Here is a 19,033-nt window from a genome sequence, read left to right as displayed (position 1 = left end):
CGTTTACTTTTATGAAACTATGTATTTATCAATTCCAAGCCATTTTATAGCTCTTTAGAAAATGACAACCTCCAAGTTTTCGAGCACTTCGTTCATCATTTAAAAAGTCAAAGGGTCTATTATGCAAAAGAATTGTTCGAACTGAGTTGAAGAATTTCTCGTGATGGATTAAAAAATCGGTGCATGGAACGTTGAACTACCGATTACAAATTTATAACATTATTCCACACGTTATTATCTCAAATGGTCATTACCTCGAATCCCTCGCGAAAAGTTATTGATTATATTTTTCCTTATATATTAAAAGAAGATAATATGTATTCCTTTCTTTACATCCAAAGAATTAATTATTTCCTTTTGTTATATTTTCAAAGAAGGGAAAACCCCTTAACCCATTGAAAAGTTTTTCTATTCTTTTTATATACGCGAAAGAAGATTCCAGGAGTAACTATAATAAACAAAAATAGTCAATCTAATATATGGCATACTTTTCTGGGAAATGAAATTCATTTATTTTAGAACATTGATTTTATTTGTTTTATTTTTATGTACCGATACATACCTATGTTTTATTTGTGAAATCTAATTGCAAAAAAAATATGGTTTCACAAATAAATGGTATACAGAAATTCTCCTCGGGGAATGGTTTTCTGGAAAATGGTTCATTCTGGGGAATGGTGCATTCTGGGGAATGAGATTCTGAAGAATGGTTTTCTGGGGAATGTTATAGAATCATCAGACCGTTTCTATTGTTGGTCGTGATATAAGTTTTACTAAATTTAAGGATTCCGTTCCAAAACTAATCTATTTTGGCATCACTTTATTCACCGATACGTTTAAATCGCTGACGTTGTCATATTTGACACTATTTGCCTCCTTCTTCTGCTCTGTACACAAGTACAGTGTTCAGCTGTATTGCACAAAAAAACAAATCGATGAACACGTCAAACATGAAGTAAAAATAAATAGTATAGAAAGAGTACAATTTTCGCTTTACACAAGATTTACCTTGTGATTGCAAATGAAAACGAATCTCTAGTTTAGGAGAGAGCACTACACAATGTAATACTTAGGACTGTACCGAAAACTAATTGCAAACACAACTTCAAGTAACTCTAGGCTTTGAGGTGTCTTAAAGTAATAGCAAAAGATGGGACGAAATATTCTCGCGAGTAGTTTGCAAAATGCATCCTTCAGTATCATATTTCAGGTAAGGATAGAGAACAAGGTCATCGCTATTTACGGAGCTCAATAATCTTACGCTTCACTACTTCCAGATTTTTTGCAGATGCATTACCTTTGCAATCAATGCCTTCATTGTGAGGAGTGTTGGGCGAGAGGTACTGGGGATAACCAATGTTCGATTGCTTTTACTGGAAAGTACATTGTTGTTCCTATCCAAAGAGGCTATTATCCGTGCCGCATTAAGTTCACGGCACAACAAACAATGCACTTGGGCACAATTGATTAATCAACTCTGGATCACGTAATGTTAATTTTGGACAGATTTACGAATGCAAGATAATCTACAAATTGAAAATCTCATTTTGCAGGGTTCCGATATGCTTCGTCCTAGCGATGCCATGCTTGTATATTTGGTTGAATTGGCTATCGACTGTGGATGAACACTATTACGTGCAGTATCGTTTCGGTTGTTTTGCAATAGCATTTGCTTGCGTTATCGAACTTACGGCCGAATCACCGATCTTCGTTTCTCAAGTCTTCTGCTTCGTGAAGCTTAAGGTTGTGATGGACACCGGACATATCTTCATCCGTTCGCTTGTTTTTATAGTGCTGGTTTTGTGGAACAAAAGCATTACGATTTACGCATTCGGGATAGCACAAATTATAAGCGCAATAACAATTATAGTTGGGAACTATGCGTTCTTCCACTTGTACATACCACGTCTGATGCAATATCGGAAGGAGATGAAACGGGTCGATGATAAGTATGAGTTGCGGAAAACGTTCGGAAACTACTACGAAAATATGGAAGACTTCCCATTTACATCTATAAGAGAAATGATGCCTGGAGTTTTGCCGAATTCGGTAAGTGATGATCGCAGTTGAGTAGAAATTGTGCAGGTTTTTACGGTTATAAAATAGAATTCGGGTAGTCGAGTAATCATTAATCTACAAGCCACACTCCGTGTTTTCACTAAAGATTCACTAAGGTGCGCACTCGGGTACAAAAACAAAAACAGCGTGTGGCTGTATATTGCGAAAATTGTAAAGTTTGATCACTAGCATAATAGCATTAATCTATCCATTTTAAGATAGATTACTTGAAAATTCAATTGGACTTTCCATTAGATTTCTATATTAAATAGTTATGAACAATTTGAAATAGAGGATTGTGGAGCAAGATGGCATTTCGTGTGTCTGAGGTGTTTTTGATTGTATTTCATTGTGTGTTTCTAAGGTGTTCTGCGGGATTGTTAGTGTTTTGCATTGTTATTAATCATCCCTTATACTAGGAATATTTTTGTAAGGCGGGTTCATGACCATAGACCAGGGTGGCCGTCTTGCCTCACTTTCCCCTACGTCTTGATTGTACGGTTTGAAAAATGTACTCGCTAACAAAGACGTTGCTAGGGAATATGCGTTGTTACCCGCGACCAGAATAATCTCAAGCCCTACAGTATAAGTATGGACGTCTGTCAAAAGTTGTTCCAATCGAACCGTCAAAATGCACCGCTTTGCTCGATTGGAACAGCTTTTTTCAGTTTTGTGGTGACAGTCGTCCATACTTTTACTGTAGGGCTTTAGAATAACCCCGAGACGAATAACCGATTGTTACTTGGATAACACCCCCTGTCAATCCGCTATTCCGATGCGTTATACAAGTTTTTTAATGACAAAATGATGCTTCACATTAATGTGCTTCGAACATTTAACTCGCCATTTTTGGCCATTCCAATGCAGCCTTGGTTGTCCTCATAAATTGTAACCGGGACACAAGTTTTCAGCTTCAAATCATAGATGATATCAGACAGCCAAACTGCTTGCTTGACCAGCTGACCAGGTTTGCCGCACTCAGGGTGGCCACTAAACCGGGAGAACCGGGAATCGAAAACAACCGGGAAAAACTGATAAATAACCTGGAATTTGGTTGAAACCTTACAATACATATTATGTTGTACCGTACAACGGGGTGAAGTTAATCATTGAGGTGAAATTGATCAATTTCGTTTCTAAATAATTCAATTAATTTAATGATATTATCAAAAGATAATTTGTTCAGTATTTCAGTGAGTAGTATTAAATAGTACTTTTAATACGTTTTCTCTAGCAAACGATGCATTCTATAGTCCTAAATGTACAATTTTGAGGAAGTGATGAAATATGGAGCTTTGGGTTGCTGAATTCGAATCTGAAATCAGATGTCGTTGAAATGACCAATTTAACATCATACAAATGACATTAATCGCCAGCAAACGCACCGAGAAACGTTAAATATAGCGAGTTATTAACAAAAGAGAAAATCGATGAAGAGAATTGATCATCGCGTATACGCCCTTATGCATGCTCACTGTCGAATTGATTCCCTAAGCTCACACGGGTTTTGCTTCTGGCGAAATAATGAAAATTGCGCATGGTCGTCTGTCGAGCAGGAAGCAAATTACCCGGCTGTTGGCCCTAGGCAAAAGTGTAGCCTTTATATTAGACACTTTACGATGAACAACCCCAATAAACGGGTACCATACACTAACGATATCATAGATGGTACGACCATACCACATCAAGTTGGGATTATATCCCGAATTGGTGATTAGGTGCTGCTTATGGTTATTGTTTATGCGAAAACAAGCACTATATCGTGACCAGCGGCAGGTTTGATGCAATATACCGGGTTATTCGATCTTTGTGTAGTTGGGGAATTCTGCGATCTGTAAGCACTTTCGCCACGGATACGTGTGCTAGTTTGATGTTCTTCGGCATGACGATGACGCGCTTGATGAAGATGACCCACAGTGGTGTTTCTCACGATTAGCAACTGTACCCGAACAGTGGCGGTGTGGCTTCTTCACTACTTCTCGCTAGAGTGCTCTTGCAGGCAGCCTTGGTAGCAAGCTGTTTGCGGGGAGCCTGTCCACCGGTCCACATGGCGTGTGTTAGGCGATCGATATGAACACGTCCGAAGTTCCAAAGGAAGTGCGGCTTCGGCTTGTTTCGTTTGGGACCTACTATGTGATGGCTGTGTTAGGAGAACACCTTGTGGTCTAAGCATATGTATGGAAAATTTTGATGCTACAAATTTTAGTTAATTTTTTTAGCTGTTTAACTATTTTCATTATTTGTACTAGGGGAACCCTAATTTGGGCCCATACATAAATTCAGCAATCGACTAAATTTTCAATAGCGACCAAAAATATCCATTAGTACCGTCCCAATGACGCGTTCCTCTAGATAAAATTGATAAATAGCAGATTTTTAGCGATGGGCTCAATCTTAGATCCATAGGCCAATATTAGAGCCATTTCCCCTATATGCCACAAAATTGCTGAATGAAGCCCCCGTCAAATGGCATATTGCATGACATATTTCACATTAATTCTTTGGAGAAATATGCGTTCAAAACCTGACCCTTTTCGTTACATGTTCATTTTTCGTACTTTCAAAGTGTATCCCATATAGAAGACAAAGACGTAGTCCTACGTCAAAATTCTCACATGCATTTTTTTGACAGTACAAAGTTACTTTCAAAATTTTAATCATTGACTGAAGGGAGTTCAGCGATAGCCTTAGGTCTTAGAAACTTGAGGCCAATCGATGTTTTCTTCAAACCGCCATATGTATCATAAAACCTGCCTTTTTGTGACTGTGCACATTTTACCCATTTTACCGAAACATACTATCGCTTCCAAATTTCACATTTATTGATGTTATCTCCTTCTTTGCAGAATTCCGCCTTCAATACAGATCTACAAAAGCTAGTTCTAAGCTTTGCCAAGCAAGGCGTCCTGAAGCAGGTTCTGACCGAAGGTGAAAAATATGTGATGTCGGTTAGTCCCGTATTGACCTTTAGTGAGCAGGCAACCTACGATGTTGTAAACAATATGGGCAGCCTGGCTGCTCGATTTATCTTCCGGCCGATAGAGGATAGCAGTTACTTCTATTTCACTCAAACAATAGCCCGGGATGTGAAGCTGCTGGACCAGAACCGCGCGAAAGTAAACGAAGCCTGCCAAGTGCTATCGTATGTATGCAAAACGGTAACCTCGATCGGATTAGTTGGGTTTGTTTTCGGCCAAAGCTATTCTGGCACCCTGCTGTTGCTTTACGGTGGATCTGAATTTGTGGAAGGAGGCCTACCGGAGCTGTTGTTGCAATGGCACTGTTTGGCAATTGTGCTACTGGCTGTGAACGGCGTTACCGAGGGATACATGTTTGCAACAAATACTTCCAAGCAGATTGACACCTACAACTACTACATGGCATTCTTCTCAGTAGCGTTTCTTCTACTTTCCTATCAGCTAACGAACTGGTTTGGTCCTGTCGGATTCGTGTTGGCTAACATTTGCAACATGAGCTTCCGGATAAGTTACAGCTTGTATTATATTCAAAACCATTATAGGGTCATAGGACGTGATCCATTGTTTAGCTTTCTACCGGGACCACTTTTCCTCACTGTATTAGCAATAGGCGGTTTTATTTGTAAGCTTTCTGAGTCTTATTTTTTCGGCCGATCGATCTTCTACCATATCCTGATCGGAATGTTGTGCACCAGTGTAACTTTGCTAACGTGGAGTTTTGAAAATCGAGAGCTTCTACGAACCGGCCTGGCTAAATACAAGGAAAGAAAACTGAGTTTGACGAACGATTCGAATTTAATTAACTGACGCAGTTAATTTGACCACCTTAGTTGAAATACCTAGAAAAGCGTTTGTGTGATATACCAAAGAAGACAACTGCACCATTCTTATTTTGGTTTGATCCAATTTGCGTGCAATGCAGCATTTTTTTAAGTTATTGTTTAAAAAGTCTCTCCAATCCAGTGCTGGAAATAAAGCAAGCTAGTTCGTGTACCTAACTGATTTTCTTTCCATCCTATTCCGAATGATCCCACTAGGTACCACGCTTTTATTACATCATTATTTAATGGTACTAATTGTAATAATAGCATAGTATATACGTTTTCAACATTTAATGAATTCAAATAGTTTTCGTTATTTGCATCACTACCAAAGATTTGTTTCTTTCTTTATTTTTTAATAATCGAAATGTATTTTACACTACTATTCTAATGTTCAAACTGAGTTTGCTGCATGATGTCTACTGTAAATTAGAATAAAATTCCATGTTTCTCTATGTATCCACTTAGATCTCTTCAATGTCTATGGCTTGACTTCTTACACGGCGGACAAATCCACCGCAAAAGTTCTAGTTCTAGTTTGAGTGCCACGAACAAAAGTCATTGACATAGAACGCTTTGCCATATTTCCCAGTAATGGGTAAGAGGCAAGAGTGCGTGTTGGAAATTTTTCTGAAACCACTCACATTTAAGATCTTAAGCGATAATAGTGATTGCAGCAAAACTTGTCCGGTGCATGAGAGCGATAAAAGGAAAACAAGTTATCCATTAAAATTAGCAGGAGATAGTTTTTTTTATCAAGCAGCGAAAATTAGGTAACGAGAACGAACCGATTCAGTAGTACATATTAGTCGTCGTACTACTGTATGGGTTACCTTTGCTAGCGCTGTACGGATTGGCGACCGTAGATGATGGCGAAGAAGCGGTGGATGAAGACGCGGACGGCAAATGAACTCCAACTGCTGCACTACTGGTGGAAGTGATTACCGAAGGATGGCTAACCTTGTTCTGTTGCTGGCACCATTCCACAAAGTCATCAATCAGCACCGGCCAAGCTCCTTCTGCATCGTAGTTGGACATACTGTCATCGATGTAGGTTGCAAAGTCTAGCAGCAGGTTCCATGTGTCTTTCGGAATCGATCGTTTGTGGTTTTCCTACACATGGATGAGAGGATAAGAGCAATGGGTTTCGTTTGTAAAAAGCTATTGAAGAATTAAGGGCAATATTAAGTAATGGTGTAAACAGAGTAATCTCTAGAATTCAAGGTACAGACCTACAGACATAAAGCACTGTCCAGACTGAGCAGTATTAACATGTTATAACGGTTTTTAAATAATATTGCAACACAGAAACCACCATAACTCTGTAGTCTGATCAAGGCATAAGACTGAATGTTTCACATTAATTGTAGAACAACATCCACAAAACACTATCGCCTTGATATGGGCATAAGACTGGAGTGCCTTTTGAATAGGTCGGCACCTAATTTCTACGGGGTGCTGATCGTCGTATGTAACAAATTCAACAGATACGTAAAACTGGACTAATAATAGTGAAAATTTCGATGCAAATCTGGTTTTAACATAAAAGCTATCAATACTCTTCTCAGTCAATAGCAGCACTCCTGAGATGTTAATTCACGGGAAATTTTAAAGAGTTATCTATCTCATTGAAAATATAAATTTATTTTTGATCACCAAAACAAAACATCTCGTTCTCAATTTTCCAAATATTCACATACGACTGTATCAAAAAGTACTCCATACAGTGTTCTTTTACTGAACGGTTCTGAGTCGTTCAGTTCCCTGAAAGGAACTACCTAGCTCAGTTCAACAGTTCTTCCGTCCTTTCAGAAAATAAATATGCACTTTAAGGTGGCTGCATTGTCTCGGAGAAATGGGCAGGTTGCAGATTTTGGTGGAAATTAAAGCTGGGACTTCAACTATCGGGATACTTTTTTTTTCAATAAAATTACTTTCGGGCTAAAGGAATATAGTTGAATTCATATTCAGTAATCAGTATACCGTGAACCCCCGTTAATCTGAACGAAACTTCGTGCATTATGGGGTTCATTTTTAATTTGAACTTCTAGTAACCCTACGACCATAAAAAAGCGAGTTTCTGGTGGGAGTATTACGAAAGGCCGAATCACAGAAGGCCGAATCATAAAAGGCTGAATACACAAAATGCCGAATCACAAAAGGCCGAAAAAGCTCGGGAAAGCGACAAAGTGGACCGGTCTACTTTGTTGCTTTCCCGATTCGGGTTTTTGTTAATTTGTTTTTAATAAATTAAATTACATTATTAAAGCAAAGTTACAATAGTTATTATTCTGCATCTTTCAAATAAAATATAATGGAAGCTACTTAATAGCGATTCGATTTCCGCAATGAAAAAAAAAAAAACATGGGTAGCTTTATTTTTATGTTTGTTTGAGTGTTAAACGACGATTTAATGACAAGATGGCTTCGTTTTTTGTGAATGCGGACCATTCAACGAGGTGACTCAGTTGTAAGAGCAGAAAGGCTTCAGATGCTGAATGAGAGAGAAAGTGATAGTTAGCTTTATTGTTTCCAGATGTTTGAGTATTCAATAACGATGATGGCTTCGTTCAAGATGAGATTCAATATGGGAAGTATTCTCAAATCGTAAATCGTCATTAGCAGCGATATTGCTCTTGGTCCGTTTTGCTGAACGTTCTAGTTACACACATTCAACTGCTTGCGCAACTCGCTACCCAATCAGAATGTTGTGTATGCGTAAATAAACCGTTCACCTCTATCGCATCTCTCATTTCCTTACCCTTCTCTTACCCGCAGCTTCCCACTTACTATAATTTTTCCCAAAAAATCAGCAAGTGAGAACACCTCTATATCTAATTTCGTCTTGGCTTAATTTTTTGTGAATGCAAACACGGCGCATGATAACAACCCAAATTTGAGTTTAGTTCACTCATAATCGCCAAAAGTGCAGGAACTCAGCGATGAGTAAAATTTGTCTCATGGTTTCTTGTGGAAAACCTAAAAAATCTGCCGGAAAATGAGGAAATTGACGAAAATTTTATTCAGTCTCGGAGTAGTACAAATAGACTGAGTGAATCCAATCTTTACTTTTCTCAAATTCGGGATTTTTTCCCTGGAAAATCCTGGAAAAACCTGGGAAAACATGAGGCAAATTTACTCATCGCTGAGTTCCTGCACTTTTGGCGATAATGAGTGAACTAAACTCAAATTTGGGTTGTTCTCATTCGCCGTGAACCATTTAACGAGCCGAGTCAGTTGTGCGAGCAGAAAGGCTAAAGGCCGGCGCTCAATGGATAAGTTTTCAGGTTTTTTGACAGTTAGCCCATGCATTATCTGTCAAAAAACCCGGAAACTTATGTCGTTTTCGTTTTTGCGGTGTAGCACTGGTGTAGTGTAAGCAGGAATAAGCGCGAGTCTTTGACAGCTCAACATCATTTGTTTGTAAACAAAGGTGCATTCTATATCTACACCCTAAAATATTTCGGTGTACGGCAGTGTAGCACCGGTGTAGCTACACCGCAAAAACGAAAACGACATTACACATTGTGCGCCAGCCTTAACAGATTATTGATGCGGTTTTCAACAAATTCAGTTTTTTGGTTTTCGGCCTTTTGTGATACCTTAGAATATTTTCGGTCTTTTGTGTTTCATCCTTTTGTGATTCGGCCTTCTGTACGATTCCCTTTCTGGTAGCTTTATTTGCTGTTTTGTTTTGATTCTACGTTCCGTTTCGGATAATTCCATGGCTCCATTCCTTAAGATGCAGATTAGTGGGGTTCAAACTAAAAAGTATTCACATTAAGAACGGTCAGATTACCGGTGGTCCACGGTATAAAAAATCTTGCTTTTCAGTGCCCAATATAATATAAATTGAGAAAACGTTGAGATGGTGGTTTAGTAAAGCTCCGGATATTAAAATTTTTAATTTGTTCTCCCTTTTACAGTTTTCATTTCTATTGTTCCAAATATTTGTCTAATAGTTGATTTTTAGGACCTGATATGGAATGGCGATCTGATAATTGCCTAAATTTAATAATCAAAATATCCAAATATATCGAGGTCTAAATCTGTAAAATTTTACCGAAATCTCAACAGCGAAAGATCTGTAATTATCTAAAAATATATTGTCACAAAACTATCGAACCGTTCGGTAAGTTTTTACAAATCGATCTGTAAATTATTTGATGAATTTATTTCGTTTACCGAACATTCGGTGTTATTTCCGGATAATCGCAGCTACAAAGCAAGACCATGGTGGCTGGGTTCGATTCCCGGTCCAGTCTAGGATTTTTTAGGTTTGGAAAATTTCTCGACTTCCCTGGGCATAGATTATGATTGGACTTGACACACAATTATACTAAGAAGAAGAAGAAGAACTGTGAATTTATTTATGGGCATTACCGAATTTGTTCGGTAATTTCGGATTTTTTTCGGATTAATTATAAAATTAGATTTTTCAATTTTGGTTTTATATTCTTTTTGTAGACTTGTATAAACTAAAAAAGTATTTTAATTATAGTTGCAAGCAATGCAAACCTACTTGGATCCCTCCATGCTTGTTCCAGTCCCTGTGCGATGAACCAGATAATTAATGGTTAACAGAATCATTTATGAGTAAATCCTGTAACAAGTGTTTTGTAATACTCACGGAAGAATATGACTATCATTTTTTATCGATCATGTAAATTATGCATGAAATTCCTAATTTTGTCCAGGCATTTCATCCTCACGCACGGAAACTGTTTGTTTGATTTTCAGTTTTGACAAGTTGCCTTCTAAAGCTGTTTACAGAAGTTCGGTGACCGACACCAGGGAGACAGCTCCCACACTTGGACCCTATCTACCCGTAAAAAAATCCAATAAAAATACAATGATTTTCATTGTCATTGTAACCATGATATTTACTGTCAAAACATTGGACATTTTTGTTGATTACCATAAAATTACAACGAAATTCATGATTCACAACAATGAAAATCATGGCATATGAGAAATTTACAGTAAAAAAAATGGGGTTGTTAAGCATCTTAACAATAAAAAAAAACTGATTTTTCTCGAACAAAATTGATCTCATCACACTAATTTTCATTGTTAGAACATTGTCGTTAAAAATCGATATTTATTTTTTAACCCGTACAATAATTTAACAATAAATTTTATTGTACTCGAAATTCGACAGTAAAAATCATTACAATTTTGTTGTTTTATTATAATTTTTTTTCGGGTGTCGACCCATCAACTCATGGACCGGCTTTAAAGGGTGATACGGTCAAAATTTGGTCAATATCAACTTGACGTATTTCTTTCAATTTTGCATTTAAAAAACCTGAACACCCCTCATTTTGAAGGTGTGTGTGTGTAGAATGTTGCTCCTATTTTGATTTTGGAATTCACTCTTCAGTTGTCAAAATGCCGTCCAAGCAAGAAGAGCAGCGTATCAAAATTTTGCTCGCGCATCGCGAAAATCCGAGCAAAATCGCTAAAAGTTGCCAAATCAACCGTTACAAATGTAATTAAAGTGTTTGGGGAACGTTTGTCGACAGCCAGGAAGTCTGGATCGGGGGGAAATCGAAAACCGGAAGCCGCTGAGACGACAAAGAGAGTTGCCGGTAGTTTCAAGCGAAACCCTAACCTCTCTCTCCGAGATGCCGCAAATAAGCTGGGTGTATCGTCTACAACCGTGCATCGAGCCAAAAAACGAGCCGGACTATCGACTTACAAGAAGGTAGTGACTCCAAATCGCGATGATAAACAAAATACGACGGCCAAAGCGCGATCCCGGACGACGATGCTGACGAAGTTTGACTGCGTGGTAATGGACGACGAAACCTACGTCAAAGCCGACTACAAGCAGCTTCCGGGACAGGAGTTTTATACGGCAAAAGGAAGGGGAAAGGTAGCAGATGTTTTCAAGCACATGAAACTGTCAAAGTTCGCAAAGAAATATCTGGTTTGGCAAGCCATCTGTACCTGTGGCTTGAAAAGCAGCATTTTCATAGCTTCCGGGACTGTCAACCAAGAAATTTACGTGAAAGAGTGTTTGAATAAACGTCTGCTGCCTTTCCTGAAGAAACACGGTTGTTCCGTACTGTTTTGGCCGGATTTGGCATCTTGCCATTACGGTAAAAAGGCCATGGAGTGGTACGCCGCCAACAACGTGCAGGTGGTTCCCAAGGACAAGAACCCTCCCAACACGCCAGAGCTCCGCCCAATTGAGAAATACTGGGCTATTGTCAAGCGGAACCTAAAAAAGACCAAAAAAACTGCTAAGGGCGAGCAGTAGTTCAAGGCAAACTGGCTTTCTGCGGCGAAGAAGGTGGACAAGGTGGCTGTACAAAATCTGATGGCAGGGGTCAAGCGTAAGGCCCGGCAATTCGGATTTGGAAAAGCGGAAGCCTAACTGAATATTTTTCCTGAATTTTATACTAATTGAACTTGAAAAAGAAATTTAATTTGATTTTTTAAATAAACGATTGACCAAATTTTGACCGTATCACCCTTTACTTCCCGTTGATCAGAGATTTTATGCCTCAGAAAATCCCAACGGCACCGACTGGACGACACTTTTGGAGTGAGAGGCAGTCACGCTTACCACTACACCACCGGCGCCGCCAACCCTGATTTACCAAAAATTCGGAATCGCAATTGTGCTGCTGCAGGGCAATTGAATATCAAATGATAAGACGTCCCGTCCCATAGTCGGATTCCCAACCATCGCACAAAGAAGATTCAACGTTCGCCATGTGATAGTGTCACAATGTCTATCAGAACTGCTTGAAAATACATTAGGTTCATCAGATGATGTCAAATCCACTCATCCTGGGCGGCGTGTTTCAAATAAATGTTTCAGCACTTCTTCATCAGTAGTATTTCCATAGAGGTAATACTCGTTACTTGGAAACCTTTTTATTTAGTAAGAATTTTGTTTAATCGACTAGCCTTACTCAATCCCCGTAACGTGGGTAGATCACGTTTTCGTGGTCGGGATGTAAGATCTACTACTGTATCTTAGTCTTGACTGCTTCAAACTAGGGGACCAGTATTTTTCAGTAATCAAAGGAACACATCTTAGTGCTTGTTACTTTTTATGCCTTGTTGATAGTGGCAATACTCGGCTTTATCCACCGGGGATGAACTGAACAAGGAAAAAAAGTAGAAGGGTCTGTGCCTAGGGGCACGAACGGAAGCTTGACGTAGGACCGCTAGTGGACGGAGCAAATATGTTGAGCCTTTAGTTCTTTTAATTGATCGATAATCTACTATCTTAACTCTTTCCGTTTTTGAATTGGTGGCCCTGTTGTTTTTTCCTGGTGTCCATCGAAAGGGTAGTTGGAATTGGAGGGTACGGAACGAATAGGTACTAATCGCTGTTTCCTTTTGGCGCTATTTGTTTATTGCTGTTGTATTTGCTTCAGTGGATGGAGAACTAACACGAAATGCATGAACGTGCTTGCCGCAGATCCCGCCTCTCAAACTGGCTGTCTACAAACAAATCATAGCACCTGCGATCTCACAGGAACAAAATCCAGGTCGCTCAGAATAGAGTGCTGAGGATGGTACTTGATCGTCCTTTCGATACAAGAATTTCCTATCTCCATCTAGAGGCCAGCGTTCCTAAATTAGACATCAAAATTGCTGACATTAAGACTAGGTTGTACAAAAATGCAATATAGTACATAAGAACATGCTTTAATAAGCAATTTGTATATAGTAGATTACGTGTATATAGTAGTTGTAGGTTAGTTGTAGTTGTAAATAGTAGTCTCCTTTTTCAAATTTATAACAAACCAATCCCACCAAGGTGGTCATTTTCTAAACCGTGTTCCAAGCAGAAATTCAAGCAATTCTTGAATGCTCTGTAATATGCTTGCGCAGAAATTATAAGCATTCGAATATCTGCATTAGAGAACTGCCGTTCTACGCATATCTGTCCCATGTTACTTTTGGGCGTTTTTCACTTTTGTTCATAAAACAGTACCTTTTTAGGTAGACTTTGGATTGAAAATAGAAAAACATATTGTTTGTTCTGGGTTTGTATAAAAACAACATCAAGCCTAATTGTCCCATGTTGAAATTCTACGCATAACTGTCTCACAAAGATTTTCTCGACTGAATTTATCATTAACGAATCGATTGGTGTACACAAATTATTGAAACAGGATTTATACAATTAAAGGAAACAGTATGAACCATTTTCGGAAGTGACAGTTTTATTTAATGTTGATAAAGGGTGTCCACGATGAAATTGCCACACACAAAATTGATTCGCAAAATTCGAGTTTTCATCCGATTGCCATCAAATTTTCAGGGATTGAGAAATAACTATTAAACTTCATTTTACCATTTTACTCGTATTTTATTTACAGTCCATACGCAAATGCCCGCACCTTGGCCTTAACCCCGGCCATAAGATTCTGCACAACCTGTGAATCAACCGTTTTTTGCATGTAAACCCATACTTTCTTCAGTTCCTCGACTGTCTTCACTACCTTAGGTCGTTTAAGAAGGTGCTGCTTCATAATCGCCCAGTACTTCTCGATGGGGCGGAGCTCCGGAGTGTTGGGAGGGTTGAACATTTTCGGCACGAAATTGACCTTATTGTCCGCATACCACTTCAGCACGTCCTTGGAGTAGTGGCATGAGGCCAAATCCGGCCAGAAGATTGTTGGGACGTTGTGGGCCTTCAGGAGAGGAAGCAGCCGCTTCTGGAGGCACTCTTTTATGTACACCTATCCGTTCATTGTGTCCTGGGTCACGAAAGGTGCACTCCGCTTCCCGCACGTGCAGATGGCTTGCCAAACCAGGAATTTCTTCGCAAATTTGGACATCTTCTGAGTGCGGACATGCTCCGGAACGCTGAACTTATCCTTGGCCGTGAAAAACAGGTTGCCGGGGATCTGTTTCAAGTCGGCCTTCACATATGTTTCGTCGTCCATGATGCAGCATTCAACTTTCGTCAGCATGTTGAGGTACAACTTCCTGGCACGGGTTTTAGCGGACTTGTTCTGCTTCTCGTCGCGATTAGGGGCCTTTTGTACCTTGAACGTTCGAAGCCCAGCCTTAGTTTTGGCCTTCTGGACAAAACTTTGGCTTAGGTGCAGCTTCTTAGCCACATCCCTAACGGAGGCGTTCGGATTTCGGTTGAAGGCCCCAACTACGCAGTTGTGATTTTTGGTGTTGTACAAAATACTTTTTCCTTCACTTCTGGGCTTCCGATCGGTGGTCAACCGTTCCTCGAACCGCTTAATCACTCGCGACACCGTGGAATTCGCGATTCCCAACGTTTTAGCGATGGAACGATGCGAGAGATCCTTGTTCTCGTGATGAATGCGCAAGATTTTATCACGCACGAGCTGTTCTTTCGACTCCATTTCCGCGAGTTTTGATCACAGGACTTTAAAACTTGCAGGATGTAAATAATGCACTATGAACTAAATCCACCCAAATTTTCATTAAATTCTACCCAACGGTTAAAAAGTTAGAGCAATTTCATAGTGTGGCAATTTCATCGTGGACACCCTTTACATATTAAGAAAAACTGGATTTCATATTAAAACGCAAGTTTCTAATTTCAAACAATGCAATATTAGACACTAACGTAGGAACTCGCCACCCCCCACACTCCCCCTATAGTGTCTACTAGAGAGGGTCTAGTATAAAAGAGGAGCGGATTCAAAACAAACTGCCTTGGCAACCTATGCGTGGGTAGTTTCTAGCAACACTGCCAATGCAATCCAGATAGGCGCTGCTTGATTGACTCTGGCTTTGACAGTTCGTTTGGTTCAAACCCAGCTAGTCCGCTCCTCTCTTATACTAGACCCTCTCTAATGTCTACGTGTTTCATGAAATAATACGTAGCATAAAGGTCAACCATAGAGGTAACTCTAAGACCACTGGGTCCCGAAGAAAATCATTATTATTTTTGGCTCACTCAGTACCAGAACAACGGTCCCAAGCAGTCCCAAGCTATTTCACTCACCCCTGCATGTTCTGCATGAATCAACACCCCTGATGTTATCTGTCAAACTTTCATAGCGAATCAAAACAAACATAGTGTAGTAATATAATTTCAACTAGAATAGGGTACGTTAATCGTTTGCTTGGGACCAATAGGCTACTAAAGTGGTGAGCCAATTTAAAATCGTTAGTTTCGTATTGATTGTTGGGTCAACTCCGTACGGAAGAAATTTGCAAAGTATTTCTTGAAATCATCGAAGCCCACGTTCAACGATCGTGTGACATATTGATCTTTTATCTACAGCATGTCAGCCTTAAATCTATGGTCGGACTCAAAATGATTAAGCACAATCTCCTTTAGACCTACGTTCATCTTGCTAAGGAGTAGAAAAAGATGCTAAGAAGTTTATGTTCTAAATCATTAGTTTCTTGAGATGCCCATACTTTTAATGGTTTTATAGAAGTGTCAAAAAATTTATTGTTGGTATAATTTAATGATGGAAAGCTATACAAACTATCCAGGATCTTCCAAAACTGCGAAGAACGCAAGCACGCTCATGTAATCACAAGAGCAAATGCGACAAACGCAACGTGACCATCAAAGGAACACTGTCAGTAACAGTTCCTAGTGGGACTAACATGCGTAGAATTTCCTACTTCAGTGCAAATTTCTAGGCATAACAGTCCCATTACATATTGTTCGTATAAAAATAGGCTTAACTGATTTCATTGAAGGTAATTTCTGTAGTTTTCACTAAAACATATTGATTCTGTTGAAATGTGAACAATGCGCTAACTTATTTTAACGCATATTTCTTCCAATGAGCAGAAATGATTCGAAACATTATTCGCGATTTTCTCAGAAGCAACTTTTGAAACATGGGACTGATATGCGTAGAACGGCAGAGAAGGTCCATTAATTATGTCACGCAAATTCGGCCCATTTTCTACCCCTCCCCCCCCCCCCTTTGTCACATTTTTTGTATGGACCTTATTTTTTTTTGTATGGCTCGTCACAGATTCTAACGATTCGTGCAGAGCGTAAACTATAAAACTTCTGTTCTAGATGGTACGGCAGATCTAGATTGGAGCTGAATCAAAAACAAATACGGTATGAGTTGACAGCAGTATGGTAAAATCAAACTGTTAATGCACTTTGAGTATTTCAGATGTTTATTACAAACTGTTTATTTCTGGTTTAAATATATGAGCAGATCCTATGAATTTTGGCTTTAGTGAGCATTACGACAAACAAATGAAACATACAATGTTCGAATTGAATAAGTTATACGCTATACTGCCCTGTGCGGCATAACATTCCCATTAGCATTTTTGGCGAAATGAGGTATACATTGGAATCAATTGTTAAGTACCATCACTTTACAATGTACACGAAAATTTTCATATTTTGTTCAGAAAATGTCGCGAAAAAAACCAAAACTATGTTGTCCCATCCATAAGAGCCCATGGAAAGAAAAATCTTCAAAAGCGTTTTTCGCAGCTTGCTGTTTTAACGAATGGGACAGCTATGCTTAAAAGAGCAGTATAATGCTTGAAAGCTTTCAAAATGCCAATCTAGAAATGGATACCAACATAATAATATCGTGCTATTTTGATGTAATTTATCTTGTCAATTATTATTTCAAATTTTAACTTGTTATAAAGACTCTAGTCTGAACAACACTTCATCTTCTAGGCTTTTACGCTTCTGTAGCATGCTTTTTGCCGGCTCTCAACTTAGTGTTCTAGATGCACTTTCACGGTTACTAATGGAGAGCTTTCAAATAATGCATGAAATTGTTTGATAGTCTATGTCCAGGAAAGTAGAGAAAGTTTCCAACCCAAAAGATTTCCTCGACCGGACCGGGAATCGAACCATGCCTATTACCATGTTTTTACTGACTAGGCTATCTGAGGACCCAGTTTGAACAAGAATGAGCATCAAGTCTAAAAGAAGGTGTTCATGATCTGAAAATCTTTCTGTTCCACAATAGCATTTTTTAAGATCAAAGCACGGAATATTTTATGCAGCTTACAATGCGGTACTTACCACCAGAAACTTGCACCAGAGATCCAAAAATTTAAACCTGTCCTTAAGTACTATATTCCAGTAAGCAATTGCCATCTCCAAATCCAACCCTTTCTGGCCCGGATCCTTTGCGTAGTTGAAAGTGAACTGGTAAAAGTCTTTAAATTTCATTGGATCCTTCAGTTCTATCTCTAGCACAGGCAGCTTGGCTTTCAGTTTATCTACGCTATCTACGCCCAGGTCACCGAAGCCATTTACAAACTCCTCCTTGCTGAACTCGCACTGTGCTTCTGCTTTGAACCTCCAGGCGATAATGAGCACTAGCTTGGATTCCGGGCTAAGGTATAAGTCGTCCAGGAATTTGACTACGCCGTCCGAATTTATCTTATTGGGATCAGCAGGGTCGCGATAGCGAATGAAAAGCTGCTCGATTTTCTTTCGATCCAGCTCCCGATAGTAAATGTCAGGATTCTGGAAATAATTGTCACACGACAGATCCAACTTCCAATCATTGTTTTGCAAACAGTATATTGCTGTCTGCTCTCCTGTCTGTGTGAGGGATATGAACTTCTTCACCTTGTCCTTCTGGTTTAATTTTAACTTGTTCTGCAAATATCAAGAAATAAAGTTTTTATTTTTGTTGTTTTACAATTTTTCTTTAGCAAAATATTTTCGAAGGAGATCCCAAAATAGGGTACGTTTATTTCCATGTCCCTTATCTTAACATGCATATGATTCACGTCTACGGATGCGAAATGATATCGACTCACCATTATTTTGATCAAAATTGTTCGTTTTTACTAGTATATTCGTAAAATTTCTCTGGAACAATATTTCACGAACTTTCAATCGACATATTAAAATTTGTGACAGACGATGAGTGAAAAATGCAAAACATCCCTTAGAAAAAAATATGGCGAATGCATGAAAGTGACATTTGTTGTTCAAGGTTCATCATAAAACGGAGGTACCCTGCATGGCCAATGAGAATAATATAGCAACCGGTGGATACTAGAAATACTCAGAGGGAGAGATAGACGGAGAAAACAAAATACAATTCGGCAGCAGGGATTTGTTCCTAAATTATCTTGCAACCCTTGCTAGAAGCTACCCTAATAAAAAATTACCATAAACGAACGATAACCCAAATCATTGAACTATTCCACAAATGGTTTGGATGATACCTTGAACACGTCGTTAAGCAAATT

At 39.0% G+C, this 19,033-nt stretch overlaps 2 protein-coding genes across 2 annotated transcripts; one reads left to right on the top strand and one right to left on the bottom strand.

Moving 5' to 3' along the window:
- Positions 1-930: 930 nt before the first annotated feature.
- LOC135698662 (protein RFT1 homolog) lies at positions 931-6,034 on the top strand. The gene is made up of 4 exons (XM_065218734.1): positions 931-1,210; positions 1,278-1,486; positions 1,554-2,049; positions 4,905-6,034. The coding sequence occupies exons 1-4, from the start codon at positions 1,151-1,153 to the stop codon at positions 5,841-5,843; spliced, it is 1,704 nt and encodes a 567-aa protein (XP_065074806.1). The 5' UTR covers positions 931-1,150; the 3' UTR covers positions 5,844-6,034.
- Positions 6,035-6,082: 48 nt separating this feature from the next.
- Positions 6,083-18,682, bottom strand: LOC135698665 (DCN1-like protein 1). The gene is made up of 3 exons (XM_065218742.1): positions 18,596-18,682; positions 17,847-18,431; positions 6,083-6,970 (listed from the first exon to the last, which is right to left on the bottom strand). Exons 1-3 carry the CDS (start codon positions 18,596-18,598, stop codon positions 6,650-6,652), a joined length of 909 nt encoding a protein of 302 aa, XP_065074814.1. The 5' UTR covers positions 18,599-18,682; the 3' UTR covers positions 6,083-6,649.
- Between the last annotated feature and the right edge of the window lie 351 nt (positions 18,683-19,033).

Source organism: Ochlerotatus camptorhynchus, unplaced genomic scaffold (assembly GCF_037179485.1).
Source record: "Ochlerotatus camptorhynchus isolate MF236.1 unplaced genomic scaffold, CSIRO-AGI_Acam_v1.1 ptg000093l, whole genome shotgun sequence".
Taxonomy (NCBI): domain Eukaryota; kingdom Metazoa; phylum Arthropoda; class Insecta; order Diptera; family Culicidae; genus Ochlerotatus; species Ochlerotatus camptorhynchus.
This window is presented reverse-complemented; position numbering and strand designations above follow the sequence as displayed.